This window comes from Poecile atricapillus, chromosome 2 (assembly GCF_030490865.1).
Source record: "Poecile atricapillus isolate bPoeAtr1 chromosome 2, bPoeAtr1.hap1, whole genome shotgun sequence".
NCBI classification, from domain to species: Eukaryota; Metazoa; Chordata; class Aves; order Passeriformes; family Paridae; genus Poecile; species Poecile atricapillus.
The window spans coordinates 92,549,052-92,568,172 of NC_081250.1; the positions used below are offsets into that span (position 1 = coordinate 92,549,052).

General features: G+C 42.7%; 1 protein-coding gene across 1 annotated transcript in view; it reads left to right on the forward strand.

Annotated features, from left to right (window-relative positions):
* Positions 1–1,738: 1,738 nt before the first annotated feature.
* TMEFF1 (transmembrane protein with EGF like and two follistatin like domains 1) overlaps positions 1,739–19,121 on the forward strand; it is a 112,585-nt gene continuing 95,202 nt past the window's right edge. The window contains exon 1 of the mRNA XM_058832216.1: positions 1,739–2,170. Coding sequence (XP_058688199.1) covers positions 1,924–2,170 — 247 coding nt within the window. The 5' untranslated portion in view covers positions 1,739–1,923. The remainder of the gene's footprint in view (positions 2,171–19,121) is intronic.

Below are 19,121 nucleotides of genomic sequence, written 5' to 3' on the forward strand. Positions count from 1 at the left end.
ATCTGAGTTACAGAGGCTCTGTCTTACAGGAGGAGACTAATAAAATGTGCTGATAGGTTAGACCAGCAAAGAGTGGCTATGACTACTGGCTATAAATGTATTACAGATTTAGATGCAAGGGAAAGAGAAATGACTAGCTGGAACACTGGATGGCACAAGGACAAATGAGTATGAACTGGTCTTGAACATGTTTGAGATGAGGGCTGTTCTGGTCCAGCCCTTCAGCAAGAGGTACAGGAAAACAGCATATTTATTGTAAGATGGATCTAGATGTGTTTATGGAAGGAGTTATACAGAGCATTTGCTCCTACAACAACAAAATACTACCTTCAAAACATCTGTGCCAGTGCCATGACCCAGAGATCCCAAAGGTTTGTCTGCTTAACAAACCAGACAGCAGCATGCAAACCCAGAGAGCTTTGAACATCTTGGCCAGTGTACCTCAGCAGCCCAGCTTCCTCAGAACCAGTTCCATTTGAGCTACTGTGCCCCACCTTACTGAGGAGCAGAACTCTTCACACATCTAGCATCACCAAGTAATTCCAGAAGAACATTTTCTTGGCAGATGCAGTCAGTGCTGCACCCCTATGTCATAAAGAAACTGCTCTCTCAGTCTTAGTAATACAGAACTTTGTCTTCATTGCTATTTAAACAATCACAGTGCCTCCCCAAAGCTTAATCCTGGATTTATGGCCAATAAATCAAATTACTCAAAGGTCTCCTCACACATGAGCTATACCTTCATGCAAGCCAGATCTCCTCACACAAGTTCTACACCTTGCTGCCCATCAGCAGTGTGTAGTGGCAGAGAGATCAAGGAAAGAGGCATGTTTTGCTCCTGAAAAACAAATGGTTTGCACAGTGGATTTAAAAACTCTCATGAAACGTTAACAACTGAGACAAGAAAAAATCTCATTGAATGTAAAGCATCGTCTTGTGTTTTCACTGTGAAAAAACCAGTCAATCTACAGCTTTCAGCCACACAGATACATGCTGAGCATCTGCATTCAAGATATGTACCTGGTACCTTCTACGTGTCCAGTGCTTCTGACCTCTGAAGTGTCTCCATGTAAGGGACTGGAAAACATGTAGATAGTAAAAGCACTCTTTTACGAAACTCACTGCCTTCACCCTAAACATATTAATTTACGTGGACCGCTACAAATGCTCCCTTTATACATGCCGGGCTTCCGTTCAGTAAAAATTAAACACGACCCTCACAATTAATAGAAGAGATGGTCTGTCTCTGCTTTCTTTCCCAAACCCACTCACGCCGGCTTATTAGTGAATAATCAAAAACCATCCCGGACAGTGACAAACGCAGTGCCAGCGCTCCTCCTTCCTCGACGCCCCTGGGGACGCTCTCTGCTCCATTCACCCATGGGTGCCATCCCCTCACGCCTGTCGTCTGTGCCCGCTGCCGCCCCGGGACCCGCACCCTCTCCCCGCGGGGGCGGCCCCGCCGTGAGGGCGGGCGCTGCCGCCGCCGCTCGCCCTGCCCGCCGAGCGAGGAGAAACCCCTCACCTCCCCTCCGGTCCCGGGGGAGGGGGCTGCCATCACGTGTGCTTCCTCCCCCTTCTCTCTCTCTCGCTCTCTCTCTCCCTCCTCCTCCTCCTCCCCCTCCGCGGCGGCGGCGGCGGCAGCAGCAGCCTCTCGGCTCCGCTCCCTTTGTTGCAGGCGGAGCGGCGGCGCTGCCGGGCGCCGCGCACAAAGGAGCGCGGCCGGGGCGAGGCGGCACCGCGGGCGGACGGGCGCGGACGGAGCGCGGCCCCGGCGGGGACAGCCCTGCCCGCTCCCGGGCGGCGGCGGCGGCGGCGGCAGCAGCGGGTCCGTGCGGCCGCTGCGGCGGGGATGCTGAAGGTGCGCTCCGGCGCGGCGGAGAAAGGAGGGTCCCGCCCGGGCGGCGCCGCGGGCTCCGGTTGATGCTGCGGGCCTGCCGCCGCCATCCCGCTGCCGCCGGCGCTGCTCCTCGGCCGCCCCTCGCCATGCTGGGAGAGAGCCCGGCCGCCGCCCGGCCGCTCCTGCGGGCGGGACCCCCGCTGGCGCTCTGCTACACCTCGGCCCTCCTGGTGCTCGCCCTCTCCGCGCTGCCCGCCGGCCGCGCCTCTCATCCCTTGCCCGGCTCCGAGTGCCAGGGCGGCGGCAAGGGGAAAGGCATCAACTGCTCAGGTAATGCCCCGCCGGCTCCCGCCCCGCGCCCACCCCTGCGGGCAGCCCACGCGTGCACGTGGAGGGAGGGCTGAGCGCGGCCCCCCTGCTCCGCCCGGCCCGGCCCGGCGTGGCGCTGCGGGCGGCGGAAAACAAAGGAGCGGCGCCCGCCCCGGCCCCGGCTGCGGCGAGCCGGCTCTCCGGCCGGCGGGGAGATGCCCCTCTCCGGGGCGCGGGGAGCCCCCTCTCCGAGGTCTCCCCGCTGAAGGGAAGGGCTCTGCCGCCGCCTCTCGGCTTTTGTTGCTCCCCGCTGCCTCCCGCCGCGGTGCCGGCAGGTGCGCGCCGGCCGTCCCGGGGGCTGCCCGCATCCCGCCCCCTCCTCCGCCGTCCTCTCCCGCCCCGTGCCCGTCCTGCCGCTAGCAGAGGGTGCGAGCCGTGAGAGCAGCCCCCGATGGCTCACACGGGCTGTTTCTTGCGTCTCACTCTAGATGTGAGCAGCCCAGACCCGGGGTAACCTCTCCGCCCGTCCGTCTGCCGGCTGTTGTATAGATCCACTCTGGACCAGGTGAAGGCAGCAAAATGTGCTCAGAATAAGCTTTTTTTTTGGGTTCTTCCCTGCTTTGGTTGCATGATTTATGTATAATATACATAATTACATGCTGGTATTATAAGATTGCAATGTGGTTTGACATGACAGCAGCGCGTTTTCTTAGATTTTGAGGGATATGATAGTTATGAAGTAGAACAAAGTAAATACATACAATATAAAGTTTACACGGTTTTAGAAAGATTTGTCTGTCTTCTAAAACTACTATTTAAAAAAGGGATTTTTTTTTCTCTGAAAAATGGCTGTGCATGCCTCCTTCTGCCTTTTAAAATGATAGGTTTATTCCACTGCACGAATCGCCAGCGAGAGCTGTGCAAAGTGCCTTCTCCAAGGTGATGAAGGTTTCTCACCCTGTGCGCAAAACCCCCCGTTCCCATTGTCTTCAGCGTGATTGGAAGGCAATTTACGCGTTGGAAGGAACTGTCGGTACCTTCCAGGGTTAGGTCCCCAAACTGTAGCGGAGGTTTCAAGAAATGAGTGAACGGAAGAGTGATCTTCCTCCCAATTACATTTTACAATACGGATAATGCTGCTAAAGCAGGCTATCAAATTCGCAGACCAGCAAACTGTGGCAAAATGGTCTTGCAATATAATAAGTCTGCTACACATTCTTGAAATGCCTCTCTTCATTTTGCCCAGTTTAGATATACGCTGTGTTAGTGTGTGGTACCACAATGCTACTGTTTTGCTGCTGCTGCCTGACTTTTCATTCTATTTGTACGAATATGATGGTTATTTTTAAAGAGAGGTTAATAGGTTAATGTGTCACTGGCGTTAGTGGCTTACCCATCAGAGACATGTGGGTCATTAGAGCATGGCATGAACATAAATCAGTGAGATTAAATATGGAAGGCTTCTGAAATGTATGAGGAAGTTTCTAAGATGATGTGGAGCACAGGGATATCATTATTTAGAAACCGTCACAGAAAGAGGGCTTTCCAGCCTGGAATTAGGAAACCTTATGCTATATTGAAGGCATTCAGCATGGTTTGGTTCTGCTAAAAATAGGCACAAGGAAATGTAGGTGCTATATACATACTTGTGGCAGCCACTCTTTTCCGGGTAATTACAAAAATATGGAAGGAAAAATTTGTTTTAAATGCAGTAGTCAGATTCTGCAGTCAATGTGTTAACTGTTTCATGCAAAATGGCAGGGTTTCGGCAATCAACTTTATTTTGAAAGAACTGACATCAACACACAATATCTGGGTCAGATTTTCCTCTCGCTTACCTTTGCACAGCTTCATTAACTTTTACTGAGGGAGCTACTCCCTGAAAAAAGACGAGTTTCCTGTATTTACACACGGGGCCAGATGTTGGCATTAGCACCCTTCTCAGTGGACTGCTACCACATACATTGCTGTTTATACTGAAAGGTAAACTTGAGAACGTTAGGACTACTTCAAATGAGTAGACTAAATTGCTTTCCATATTCAAAGAAGAAAAATGTTTCTCCTTTCTTCTGCTGCTTTGCAAGTTTAATATGTGTGTCGTTCTGACCTGCTGCCTTAACAGGTTTTTTGCACTTCTTGAGATGGTTCCTGGGCTGGTAACATTTTATCATTGTTAGATTATATAGCTACCTTTATTTGTTATTTCTTTTCAGAAATGCTTTTCAGAAGTCCTCTCCTTTATTGCTGCAGAATATGCTGCTAAAGAAAGTGTTTGCTGTAACAAAAGAAGGTTGCAAGGTGGAGGACACAGGCAGACAACATGAACATTAAGATGGCTTTTCCAGCCTTGATTCTACTCCTTTGGCATATGCATTGCAGCTTGGCCTTTTGTTAAATTATATTTGCATCATCCCTGGCCAAAGGAAGAACATTTGATAAAGTGATTAGAGCAGGAAACAGAGAATTAAGACGTATCTGGAGTTAATTGACAATGTGGACTTGTGCAAGATTGTTCATCTGTCAATCCATACTTTGCTAAGCTAATGAAATAAAATAATCCTGTTTTACCCAGAATTAAAAACAAACAACCAAAAATAAAAGCTATTTCTTTCTGGAGAAGAGAGTCATAGGCTAGTGTTTTAGAGATGTTATATTATTCCCTGCACTACCTGTAGTCTTCTTCAGTAATATTGCCAGTAGTCCCTGACTGTCTGTGTGCTGGTGGTGTGATGCTGTGCTCAGGCTCTGGGGTAGCCGTGTCCTTAGTAAGGTGTCTGTGAACTACAGGGGGTTATTGAGCATCCCATGTGTGGAAGTCAGTACAACACATGGCTCCTTCCTGAGCTCCTAATCTGATGGTGCTCTCTGGAGACGCAAACTGGGCATCGTCAGCTTCGGTTTTAGTCTGGTTGGAACTCAGGTGTGAGATATGCTCTGGTCACCTGTAGAGCCACAGGGGTTGTACTTGGATCGTAACTGACCAAATGCTGCAGATTTAGGTGGAAGGTACACAGACTCAGTGAGAGATGTTGCTGAGTGCACTGGTATAGATGTGTATACCCAGGATTTTAATTAACAGGTATGTGCTTGTGTTGTAAGCCTTTCCAGGTGCTGTTCCCTCATGTGACAAAGCAGTCTTGCTAGGGACGATTCTATGCACCACCTCTGAGTCTCACAGACTGTGTGCTGCCCCTGATTTTCTGAAGATCTCTCTGAGTGAAATGGTTAAAGATAAAGTTGTTTCAAGATAGTTTATTGAGGATTGAATGAGCAAGATGAGATCCTGTTCAAGATCAAATATAGTGCATTTGTTTCCATTACATTCTTAGGTGCCTTCATGTCTGTCCTCCAGACCCAGTAGCAGGATTCCCCCAGGCTTACTATTGCTAGACACCTATTGCTGTTGTAGCTGTTTTTCCTTAGGGTAAAATGGGGTATAAAGCTACTCATATTTGGTATGTCTACACTTGAGGTAAAGCCTGAAGAGAATTAGTGAGTTGGCCAAAATGAGTTCTATGTGCACTATTCCTTACTCCAAACTATTGTGTTGTCTGAAGCTTGGATCCAGGCTGTCCCCACTGTAACAAGGGAGAGTGAACACAAGCATGTAGCTCCCTTGGCCCAGTCCACGTGACAGATGTGACCGTGGATTTTGGAGGGTATAAACCTCAGGCACTGCTGGTCTCTGGAGCTCAGCCGTGGCTTCTGCCTGGGCTCAGTGGGGGCTCTGTGAACCAGAATGAGATGTGGCCTCAAGACTGGCTTTCATCTGTGCTTATCAGCTAGAACAGACATACCCTTTGTGCTTTTTGCTCAAATTAAGTGGATGAGGGGTTTTGTTTGGTATATCATTCTAAGTTACACAGAGCAAAACTAATTTGTGCTAAAGATATGCAGCCATGTTGGTGAGAACATTAAGAGCAAGGGATGTAAGAGGGATACAGGTTCAGGTAAATCACTGTATTTTAAGAATTACATGTTGTTTTGTATTTGCATCGTTACACTTAATCTGAAATGGTAGATGGGACTAGCATAATTGGTTATTTTATCTAAGATACTATGAGTTATGTTCCTGTAAATGAATTATAACAGTCAAGCCGAATAAAATGTGATGTGTATTTGTGCCGATTGAACTTCTGAAGTAAATGATCTAAACTCAGTCAGGTTACATGTCACTTTGAGAAACTATCATAAGACATGAATATAAATCAACTATAAGCAAAATGTAAAAACAATTATTAAAAAGAGAAATTAAAACTCGGACAGGAGCATGCATATATTTGTTTCCCTTTAGTGTAATTGCCTAGACATGAAATGTCCTTGCAGTGCAGATTCTTTTGCTGATTAAAGAGCCAAATGGTAATTAAAGTAGAATTGAAAGTGTCAGAATAGCAGAAAATCATCTTGTAACAGGTGTCACTCCATCATTGTCACTAGTGGGAACTGGTAGTGTGATGGAGCAATTGAGGCTTGACTGAGGGGATTGGATTGAATCCAATTTCTTTATTGGTTTTTTGAAAAGAGGAAAAAAGAACCTGTGTTTGTTGTGGAAAATACTGCTTAGTATTTTCATTACATTCTGTACCAAGATCTCTCTGGTAATTCCTATTAAGGAGAAAACAAGGAGTCTGGTCCTTTTCTTCCTGTTGATGTAAGAATAAATATTTTATATCTTGTCAGTTTTCTTCTAGGGTTGAGAGTAGACTGGATAAAGGGGAGAGTTAATATTTACTTGGACTTGGAAAAAAGGAAGCTGTGGTCAAGGATTTTGAGTAGAGAGGTACAAATGCAGAGAATCCCACTGATATTGAGAGTCTGTACCCTTTTCCTCTAAAGAGATCATTGCATTCCACCATTGATCCATCATCTGAAAGCACTTGTGACTTTTCCAGCCTGCAGTCAGACTTTGGCCAGGGTCCACAAAGCAGACAGTGGCAATAGTTCCCAGGATAACAGTAGCTGTAGCATTTGTGGAAGGAAGAATGCTGAGCCTCAGGAATGTTGGAAAAGGGTCTATTCTTCTGACTCGAGGCTCCTGCGTGTCCTCCTCACTAAGTCCTTACAGGAGCTGTGGGGCAAGAGTGGAGTTAGGGGACATGTTGGTATTATTGAGGTGGAAGCCTGTCTTTTTCTAAACTGACTGTAATGCTCAGTAAAACTGAAGACCAAGGACATTCTTTGTAGAAATACTACTTAAAAAATTTGTTCTATTCTAAAAATTGCTTTAGATAATAAGAAAATTATAATTAAATGATCTGCTGTAAACTAAATAGTCCCTTCTAATTGCTGTAGTTTATTCCTAGATGATCTTGAAATTCTAACAATTTAGAAATATGGAGAAATGGAGGAATAAAAAGAGAGAGTGTGAAACAGTGGAGCTGTATTTTGTGGAACTCCTGTGTAAAGAAGAGCTTTTTTCACTAAATCAGTTGCTAATAAATTTTATTTTATGAAACCATTTCTCGGTCTTCTTTGTACGATATTTTTCTTCTACAAATGGATAAGAAGTTACAGACAAAATGTGATTAGGAGTAAGTTCAGCAGTCAAAACTGTGATCTGATGAAATTAAAGTTTCCTGGAGAACCTGAAATCTGTTTATTTGTCTTGATGAACAGCTACAGTGTATCTTTGGTTCTAATTCAGTTCACAGATGGCTTCAGGGGGATGCGAAAGCAGAATTATTTAATCTTATGTTATTAGGACAGTATCTAGTGGTGCCATTAGTTGAGCCATTAGGTATCTGAGATTTATGGATCATATGTTTGTTGGGTTTTTTTAAAGGAGAAAAAATTCCAGGTCTTTTTTTTTCTCTTCAAGATTCTTGCCAGGGAATTTCTGTGTTCTGTGGAGCAAGATGCCAGTGAAAGTCTTTGCTTACAAGAGTACCTGAAAGACTTTAGTTCTCGCTGACCCGGTTACATCCCCAGACCTGGCTGGCTGGGAGCTGGTAGACAGATCAGGCTCTGCATGCATTTGCATATCTTTTGATGTGAATTTCTCTGTTTAAGAGAGCAATTTAATGTTACACTGATATCAGTGTTCAATTTCTTTTAAGTTGCTCTAAAACTGCCTCACTGGTCATAGTGTGGTTTCTGAGGAGGCAGTGTTTGACTAGCAAATCAGGATTTATTTTAGGATAATTTAAATTCTCATTATGGCAGACAATTTCTAAGGACTGAAAAGGCAGGACTTTTCTGGTAATAGATTTTGTGTTACAGAAACAGTGTTTAAATGATCTGGTTTAGAATAAAACTAAACCCTTGTAATACCTCTTTTGATTTTATAATATAAAAATAAACTTAGTTGCAGTTACAGTCTTGAAACACCCACATTATATAACTATGTTCAAGCTGGCAGGATCCTCATCCATGGTTCAAAAAGAGTGTTAATTAAGACCAGCAGGAAAACATGTAAAAAATAAAGAAAATCTGGAACAAGACAAAACTCTCAGTAATTTTTCTGAAGTGATCTGACATTTCTTGGTAAGTGCTCGGTCTTCTCCACCTTTTCCTACCAGGCTGAGACCTCAGTGTGCTCCTGTGTATCTTAAACAGGTACAAAACTCTCTGTACTTTTGTAATGTGCATGGACCATCCCCTGGAGAGCAGCCAAAGCAGAGAATGGATACAGTGTCGACAAACAGAAAAAAGGGTGTTCAGGACATGAAATGGTTCTTCTCAGGTCTTGTCTGGAGGCCAAAACTTCCTGAAATCTGGCTCTGCCTGGCTGCAAAGCTGTAGGCAGTCTCATTCCAGTTGCCTGGCTTGCTGGCAGGCAACAGCCGTGTTCCTCAAGGAAAGGCCCTGGGGCATCTCCTGTGCCTCACACAAGTCTCATGGGATTCATGTGGAAGCAGATGGGGTGAATGGGGGCAGTCAGGCAAGCCAGAGAGCTGGATCCATGCAAACTCTGGTTCATCTACCCTTGATCACGATAATGTGTTCAAGAGGAACACAAAATGCTCGTCATTGAGGGCTCCAATTGCTTTATCCCAGATTCAGCCCTGTTTCCCAGACGGACACTTTTCCACCCAGCTTCAAGTGTCTGACACACGTCAGTGTTCACCTGTGGCTGACAAAAAAAAAGGTTCTTTAGGAAGTGTTTTAACCAGCCTCAGTTATTTACTGATGAGAGCACTGCAGGCGGTGAGGGAAGAAGGGACACAGCCCCCCATGAAAACATGCTGTCACATCTGCTTGCCTATGGCAGTAGAAAACCTCCTGTAAACACACATATTTCAGCAGTGGGTGACAAAGTGTCCTGTTGCTTAAGCCTGAAGTGTATGGAGGCTCTTGTTGTACCTCACAAGAGATTTACTTGCTTTCTTTTCTATTCAGAGACTCTTCACATATAACTACAAAGAATGAGTGTTTGGACAAATATCATTTGCAGAAGTGGTTTTATTTCCTCTAAGATTTTGAACTGAACAAAATTCTTAGCCAAAGCAATACAAAAGCTTAAGAGATGGGACAGTTAAAGGTGTTAGTGCATGTGCAGAAAGTGTCCAGAAAAGTCTAGGCATTCAAAATAAATAAGTGCTTTGAAAATACAAGTTTTAATCCTTAAGGGTGTCCATAAAACACATGAACAAGTTATAAAGTCTTTAGCTGGTTGGTGAAAGTAGCTAAAATAGTGCTTTCAACAGATATTTCCGTAGAAAGTTTGATAAAAAAATAGTGGCTGGATAGCAGTTTGTTGCGTTAAAAATTCAGGGAAGCGTTGATCTAATGAAATGTTTACATTTTGCTAATTAGTATTGACTCTGATTGTGTGCTGCCTCTGCCTGATCCCTCTGGGAAAGACAGAGGTCAGTGTGTTGTGCCAAAGGGGTTCTCCAGAGCAGAAAAGAGCAGCAAAAGATCCTTAGACTAAAGAAAGGGGTGCCCTGTCCCCTCCCCGTGCAGTGGGCAGATGAATGGTTCTTTTCCTGAAGCACCATCTCTCTCCCACAGCTTTTTCTTCATCCTTCACCTCTCCCAGAATTTTGACAAGATATTTCTGTGAGGCAGAGCTCTGTCTTGCTGTCTTGATTGGAAGTATAATTTTATGGAAGTATCATTTCAGGGTAATAAAAGTGAAAATAAAACGGGCAGGCTCCTGTTGAGGTTATAGAATTGTTTTCTCATATAAAACATGGGTTGGGAAGGCAATTTATTTAATTGTATTTCTTCTATGTTTTAACTGCAAAGGATGTCCTTTTCTTCACTTGTGCAGGTGCTTACACCTAAAAAGGATGTCTTGGTGAAAATAATTAAATGTGTTTGAAATTTGCAAAATTGGTTCTGTGCTGTAAGAAATACCCTTTTTCATGTGAGAAGCAAGTGGCTATGGTAGGGATGAAACAAAAATTTGGGCTAGAAAACATAAAGAGCAGATACTTTTTCGTTTGTTTTGTTTTGTTTTGTTTTGTTAATGAGAAGAGGTTTATTGTCTCAGTGCTCTTTGTTAAAACCTGTGTCTGCAATATGGAACAGTTATCCAGGTGAGAGAACACAACCTCACATTTGCAAGTGATATTCATGCTGCTGACTGAGCAAACAAAGAGGATCACTGGATCCAGGCTCTGAATTTGAGTGTTTTGGATGATTTATCTACCAGATGGTAAATGCAGTCCAATGTAAAAAATTAGTCTGGGAGCAGGGAATCAATCATTCAGCACACTGATCAGCAAAGGGATTTGGGTGTTATAGTAGAAAAATTAATGAGCTGGCAATCCACTGCAGAGCAGCATTAAAACAAAAGATACCACACTATAATAAAAGGGTTCTCACCCAGAAGACAAAAGAGATGAACATCCTGCTTTATTAGACACTTGATAACCCTAATCTAAAGCAGTGTATTATATACCAAGCCCCTTATATTATTCAAACATAATGACTCAAAAATTCAGTATCAAAATCTGGAGATCAGAGTTAATTTGAAAAAGTGAACTGCTTTCGCAGTTCTTTCCCAAATACGTATGCCCTTCTGTCACAGGAGTTACTTACTAGTATTCTGTATTATGGTAATAGATATTTCTGTTCCATTTAAAGTCACCCTACAGTGCATTCAGAATTACATAATGAAAGATTATAAGATACCAGTACTAGCTTTATGCCATAATTACATCTTTTTTTAAAAGTCTTGAAAATGTGTCCCTAGTCTCTTTCAGTTACTCAGGCTACAAGAGATCAGAATAGTTTTACCACCAAAAGCTCTTCATGACTTTTCTCTGATTTTTTCTTGTGAAGCATTGAGTCTCTATCTAGAAAAGACTAAGGAAAGGTGGCTTCTGTGCTCATTTTCCACTTTTAAGGTGTTTTGGTTTTTGTTTCTTTTTTTTGGTGAGTTTTTTGTTGTTTTTTTTTTTGTTTTTTTTTTGTTTTTTTTGTTTTTTTTTAATTCTAAGGATTAAGTGCTAAATGGGCTGTACAGGAAATGGCATGGTCTACAGGCTGCTTCTGTTAGGGAGGAAGGGCAGCAGCAAGGTCTAGCTGTGCTGGTGTGGGGCCACTTGACATGGGTGGAAAATCTGTCTGCGGGTCCCCTGTCCAGGGACAATGGGATCAAGGCATTTCTGTGACTGCAGATAACTGAAAGAAATAGGTTCTAACATGTCTCTTTTCTACTGTGGAAAGCAACCAGAATCTGCTGTTATGTGTCCTCTGTGAGTAAATGCTTTTATTTCTGAAAAGAGTAAAGGAGATTGGAGACCTTTATGGCATATTGGCCTCTGATTTTGGCCTTTTCTTATTTGGCTTGTTGTTTTTTGGTTGTTTTTTTTTTCCTCAGGGCTGAGGATTGGTAGGTTGATAAACAGCTAACAAGTACACAATAAAAATCTCATGTATATCATGCAAATCTAATACCCAAATTGTCTTTCATTTTCTTAGTATTTCTTAGTATTTCTCCATTAATAACTTATTAAAAAAGATTTCAACAAACAGAGGAAGGGAGCTGATGGTCTGACTGCCTAAACAGTAGAGCAAAGCCTTCTACCTAAGGAGTTTTTCCAGAATTGCTAGCCACTGACTAAAATCAATGGGAGCTCCCAGATCATGATCCTTGTGAAAACCATATTTCTCTTTCTCCAGAGTAAGGAGTAAGAACCTGTAAATTTTGGTCTCATACAGCTCTACAGACTGGAGGTGTAGAAACAATGATATTCCATCTGCTTGCAGATAAAGCTGTACCAAAGTCATGGGCTCATTGTCTACATTTCTCCAAGCCACATGGACATGTTTACATCCACTTCAGCCTGGATTTACTCATGAACTGTACCTGAGCCAGTGTTCGTGTACCCCAGGACTGAATTGTCCTTTTATTACATTTCAGAGGTGTGGGCAAAAAGGCAGAGTTCACTTATGTGCATATTTACCTGTAAGTTCATAATGTGGTTTTTTTCCCTCCTGCTATATTTACATGAAGATTTGTGCTGGCTGAATATTTTTCTGCCATTTTGGGTGTGTATAACATTGCTAAAGACAGCTGACTGAGGCTGTGAACTGAGTGTGGCTGTGGCCCTGCATTCAAACCAAAAACGCAGATTAAATTCAGATTAGTAGTGACACAAGTTCTCCCAGTGCCCCAGCAGTGAGACGATGCAGAGCAGGGATGAAAACGTGTCTGGTGCCCTTCCTCACCCCATCCCCCTGGTCTGCCTGGTGTGCCTGGTGGGAGGATGAGGTTCTGCTTCTTGCTCACTTGGCCAGCTGTCAGAACACCTGGCAAAATCAAGATGTCCTTTGCAGCATCTGGGCAAGGGCGGAAGGACAGCAACAAGTCAAAGTTCCTTGATTCTTTGCTGTCCACCAAGTAGTGGCGGCTAATTTACGGCAATTAGGAAGTCTCCCTGGAGATCTGTAAGCTGACACCAGGTGTATTTTGGCAGTGCCTGCTAGCTGTGCTCCCTAGCCCCAGAGCCACTCATGAGCTGTCTAATCCAGTGTTCCATTTGCTGAGGGAATCCCCAGTAGGCAACTGTAAATGATTTCCACCTGCTTTGAACTGTGTAAGTGGCATGATGGGAACAGGGAGAGGAGGATGAATATGTTGAAAAAGCGGTGGCTTTCTGTCTGTCCCTTGTTTCTGACCCTGGAATGCTGGGCATCATGGGTCCAGTCAGGTCCAGTGGCTTTGTCCAGCTTGTCGGTGTGGTGGGCTACAGAGATGCCATCAGGTCCAAGTGAACTGGAGTTCCACCAGTTCTCCACAAACCTTGTGGCTCTTCCAGCCCTGTGCCAGCCATCGTTGCCAGAGGTGATGAAACAGGACAGCATTCCTTGCTCTATGGATGCCATGCTGTAGCCCGACAATAAACTCCCAGCCCCTGAAAATCCTTTCCAGGCTGGCAAAGGGGTTTAGCAGGAGCCCTGGGAATTGTGTTTCTCCTGGTATTTCAGTATGGATAAACAAGCAGGCAGAGAGGAATTATTAGCTGTAGATTTATCTGACAAGAATGCATACAGGAGAAAAATGTTATTTCAGTAAGCTGAACAGTGATTTGGTTTTTTGAAGTGTAATAGAGTCGTTAAAGTTTGAAAGGAAGGGAGCTGGCTCCTCAGGTTCTTCCCGGCTTCTGTAACTTACTGGAATTACCAGCACTCATTAAGAAACCTAAATGATCAGCCAGGGGCTTGTTTGTTTGTTTTCTCCCTCTGACTTTTATGTGGCTGGTTATTTTGTTTCTTTTCCAGTGGTTTTCTGACTGTTTAATTACAGTTTTCAAAACTAGACCTAAATAGCATAGTGTATGGGTGTTCAGAGGAGAGAGTTTCTGCAAACCTAATTATGCTCCAGCACCATTCATACTGCTAATGTTTCAGGGATATTACCCAGGAGTTAATTTATTTCCTTTTTCTGTATACAAAATAGGAATCTAATATTATTTTACAAAAGCTTGTGTATTGTAAGAATGCACCACAATGATTTTTTAATTTATAGATCTGCTAAAGGATTTTTAATGAGAGTGAAGTGCAAGAGGAAACTGAGGTTTTCATATTAATTTGGAAACGATGAAATCTAGCTGTTACATTTTAATCTCTTACATGGAAAATACCCTCTTGCTGGAATTAACTTCTATTTAGTATTCCAAAAGTGAAAAGGTAATTAGTTCTTTGAAATCAGTAACCACTTAAGATATTTTTATAAATTCTTGATTTTGATAAAGACTGGCAGGATCTGTGGTACATTTCCCCCTAATTAAGTTTTGAAGTGTATCCCTGTTGTTTCCTTTTTGAAAATGTCTGTAGCTTTAGAACATGCAGTGCTGGCACTAAATTCTTTCAGACCAGAAATAACTGCAACAACCTTTATTTTTTTTTTTGTTAGATAACTCACATTTAGGTAAGCCAGTGTTTCATTTCCTATATCTAGTTAAGTTCTGCAACTTGCAAATAGCTATTTCTTTCTGTTTCTGTAAATAGAACATTCCCACAAAAGAGCTGTCATATATGCTGACTGTCATGCTGACAGTGTGTCATCCCCATGGCTAGGGGAGATCTGCCATGGCACTGAGCCTCCTTGGTCACTGTTTCTGCACTCAGGCCTATGTCCCATTTCTTTCTGATTGATCCCGCCATATACAATTTTCTTAACTCAATCTTACCAATGGAGATATAAACCTGGTTTAGAAATATGTTAAAAAGAATTATAGAAGATATTAAGGATGTTATTGTAAACATTCTTACAATAATTTTGCTCTTGAACTTTCTGTATTCAGAAATTTCCCTCCTTGGCAACATAATCAGAAACTTTTTGGCATATGTTTTCAAACATCTCTAGAATTTACACATGGGCCAGATTAGTCAGAAAACTGTTTTACTTTTTTTTCTTTTTTTAATTTTTTTTTTGTGTTATCTAGACTTTAAATCTGGGCAAAAACGTGGGTTTTTGGGAAATAGTGGATTAGGGTGCTTAGATTTTTTAAATAGAACTCAATATATTCAATGACCAGCTTCCACTGCTGTGAATTATTGCATCCCAGCTTGAATTGCTTTGAGGAAAAAAAGCATCCAGACCATGAGAAATGCCCAATTAATGAACATGTCTGGAAAATCTGATTTGAGAAACTTGTCTAGCATTGCACAAGAACATAAAAATTACATTTGCTCAAATAACATTAATTCAGGAATCTTTCTGTTTCTGAGCACTTGATTTGCGCTTTTAGTATGGCTTTGCTTAACACAAATCTCTTCAGAAAAAAAAAAAAAAAGGGAACAGACCTCTCCACTAACAATTAAGGAAAATGCAGACATTTCTAAGGATGGACTGATTTTTAAGTGGCTGTGAGGATAGCTAAGACCATTATATCCTGGCAGAGACTTCTCACTTGAATTAATGTTATAATGGGTACCACTGGAAGTAGTTCTCTATCAACCAGCCACCTGAAAAACAGACATGGAATCTTTCCACGTATTTACTGGAGAGCAAAGACCTAGCAACCCTGGGCTGTCTCTCCAGGCCTGGGATCCCATGTTTTCCAGTGGTTGTCTTTTATCCATCCTTGCCCCTTCCACTCTGTGATCCCTTTCCTCTAGCTTTCCTGTGGTTTTCTGCACTTGGACAAGGAGATCACTGGGACTACATGAATGTGACAAGTAGGACAGATAGACAAGTTTTCCAGCACTGTTTTTTGGTGCTGAAGCCAGAGCTCACCTGGGACATCATTAAAAAAGAGTGCATGAAAGGTGGAGCCTGTGACCAGTTTTGCTGGTGGCGCATAACAGATAAACTTCTTACAGCAGCTTAAAACTTCAGGTGGGCTGGATGTATTTTCACAAAGCAGAATAAAATGTTCTGAGCCTGGGAAATCATACCTCCTTCACTGCACCTCATATCTCAGCTCCTGAATGCAAACGTGCTCGAACACAATAACACAATGACTACAATTTAGTTACTTAAAGAAAACCCAAACTACTGAACAAAACACTGTGAATGCCCCTGCTTCATTCTTAAAAATTACACAGCTGGAAATTTTCTATGAAAACAATGAGCCTGCATGCCATGAGCAACTTAAAACTTCATCTTACGATGAAAAATGTTATACACCATTAACTAAAAATACAGCTCCCACCTCTGTGTATTATTGCAGCTTTAGAGTTAGGAAGTTGCATTCAAATCAAAGAACTCCACATTTGCCTGAGAAGCTGTTCAGAAGTTAGAAAATAAGCCAAATACCCTCATTTTCATGGGCATGTTTCTGAGATTCTTTCACAACTTATCGTACAGAAGCTCTGTACAGCCTTTTTTTTTTTTTTTCCAGGGTCAGTAAGACTGTCTCATTTCTTACTATGAAAGGGAAAATAATAGGAGTGAAACAAGTATTTATTCTATGTATCTTAAAAACATCAGCTGAATAATATCATTAGATGACACTGTAAAAACTTCTGCAGAGCAGGAAGGGAAAGTTGTAGTTTAGTTTTGAAGAGTGGGTTTGTCTTGGTTTTTAAATGTGACAGAAATCCCACTTCAAAGAATGCTTTTATGAGAGAGGGTACTGAAGATTGACCTTGCCAAGGGTTTCACCTACTTCAGCCTTCAATACACCCTTCCCTCAAATGGCTTTTTAGCACCAGCTAAAAAGTGCAGCAAAAGTTTTCAATATTTTCTTTCCTTAGTGCTATTTCCTGGTTCTTAGTGTCACCATCCAGGGTTCAAGAAATGACTGGACATGGCACTTAGTAACAAGGTCTAGTTGACAAGCTGGAGATTTGGCAAAGATAGGACTTGATGATCTTGGAGGCCTTTTCCAACATAAATGATTCTGTGATTTTGTGCTTTTGTGATTCTGTGACAAGTACCAGGTGTGACAAGGCCATGACGTGCAGAGCAGGAAGGGATTGCAGGGAGGTAGAGTCCTTGATCTGGAGAAGGCCTTCCACCTGGAGAAGGTCCTGGAGCAGGAATGCCAATGCCTCACTGCCCAACTGGCAGGGAAGTGTGAACTCCAGAGGCCAACCAAATAGGAAGATAAAACCTTTAGAAAAAAGTTTTTACATCTTTGCTTGGCTAGAGGGGCATACATGTATTTTACGTATGGATTAACTTTCAAGTGGGTTCTTGGCCTTTCTTCATGAACTCACACCCCTTAGAGAAATTTGAATTTCTCCCTAGCTTGGACAGACCTCATTACAGCCATAAATACATCTTATGCCATAAATTTTCATCACTACATTGAAATAATTAATTTCAGTATATCTCTTTCTGCAAAATGGGCAGAAATCTTATGAAATAAAGAAGTCTGACAGAAAAAAAGTTTGTTCATTTTTTTTGACTTGCAGACTACAGCCAGCATAGAAACACTGCTTATGATTAATTTTCTCGTTTAATTTGCCTTGTTCTTCATGTTACACTTCACTAAATATATTTACTTTTATTCCTGCCATTACACATGACAGAATCTATCTGCACAAAAGGAATTTTAACTGCAAGAAAGGTTTTATAGACACAGAGTGAAACAGCAAAAGATGAGGCAGGAATCTAATGCAAGATGTTAGGCACTGTTGTTCCACAAATTGAAGAGCAATTAAACTTTTTATTCCACTAAAAATGTGAAATCTGAAAAGTAATATGGTAGCATAATGGGAAGCATCTCTTAATGGGCTTATGCAGTTATTGCAAGTTAAAAGTAGTTGCATGTTTTGCTAACAAAATACAGGGAATACATTGCCATTAAATGTCAGTGATAATGCAGTCACGGGAACAACAATATACATAAGCCTCACAGAGCTATTAAATTTGCTGTATTTTCTTGGAGGAGCAAGAAAACAAGACACATGTATAGGGAAAAAAAAACCCACAGGGTTGAATCAACAAAGCATGGCAGCTAAAAAAGAGCAACTGAGTTCACTTTGGATGGCAAAAAACAAAACAACCCCAAACAAACCAAAACATAAACCTTTTATCTCAGAGGAATCCTCTTTTTCCTAGTTCACATCTCTGGAAACACACTTGGTGGGAAATTTTAATCATCTAATCAAACAAATAATAGAAACATTAATGATATTTAACCTGCTGAAACTCATTGTCCCTTGGGGTCTGCTTCATCACCTGAGCTTACAAGATCTGCATCTGCCAGCTTGGCTCATGAGCACAAACCCCAAGAAAAAAAAGAGCTGTGTTTCTAAAAGAGCTACATGAACCCTCTCCACTTTAGCAAAACAGTTGATTCAAAATGCTGTATAAAATATACAGGGTTGTTTTTCCCCTTTGTGGTTATGGAAGCAGCCTTTCCAGGCACTGGACAGTAGGGAAACTGAGGACACAGTGGCTGTTCCATCCATCCTGCCCTGCCTTGCAACCTTATGTGTCCTGTGTGTTTGCCCATGGTAACTTCTGTCTCAGCACAGGCTGTGGATGAAGGTGTCCAAGGGTACCTGTTCCTGCTGTCCCTGGCACCCATGGCATGCCAAGCCGTGGAGCCTGGCAGTCCAGTCTGGTTGCATCCAATGGGTTCATCCCATCCGTACTTCCTTAGCTTAAAAGAAGAGACAGTATCACAAGTCTAATTACAGCGCACCTCTACTGCTCTCCCTTTGGACTCTTCCTTCATGGAAGAGAGAGAGGAAGTCAAGCACAATTTTCCCTTGAAAAGCCCATGCTGGCTGTTCTTGCTAGTCATCTTCTCGTGTCTTCAGCGATGGATTAGAAGAGGATGTTCACCAGGGGCTGAGGTGGTGCTGACTCACTAATTACTCCCTGGATGCCCTTGATTGCATTGCCTGCCCTTCCACAAAGATGGGAATAATGTAACTTTTTCCTTGTCATCAGGGAGCTTGCCCTCTGACCTTCATTTCTCACAGCTGATTGACAACAGCTTCACGGTCACATCAGTCAGCTCTGCCAGATGCTTGGTGAAACCTGGCCTGGTGGATTTGAACATACCTGGTTTCCTCTAAGTAATCTCTAACTTATTGCTGCTTTGCTGTTGACTGGCCCTGTGTGTTCTGAATGTGGTTGATATTTGCTGGGACTTGGGAACAGGCTTTGTCA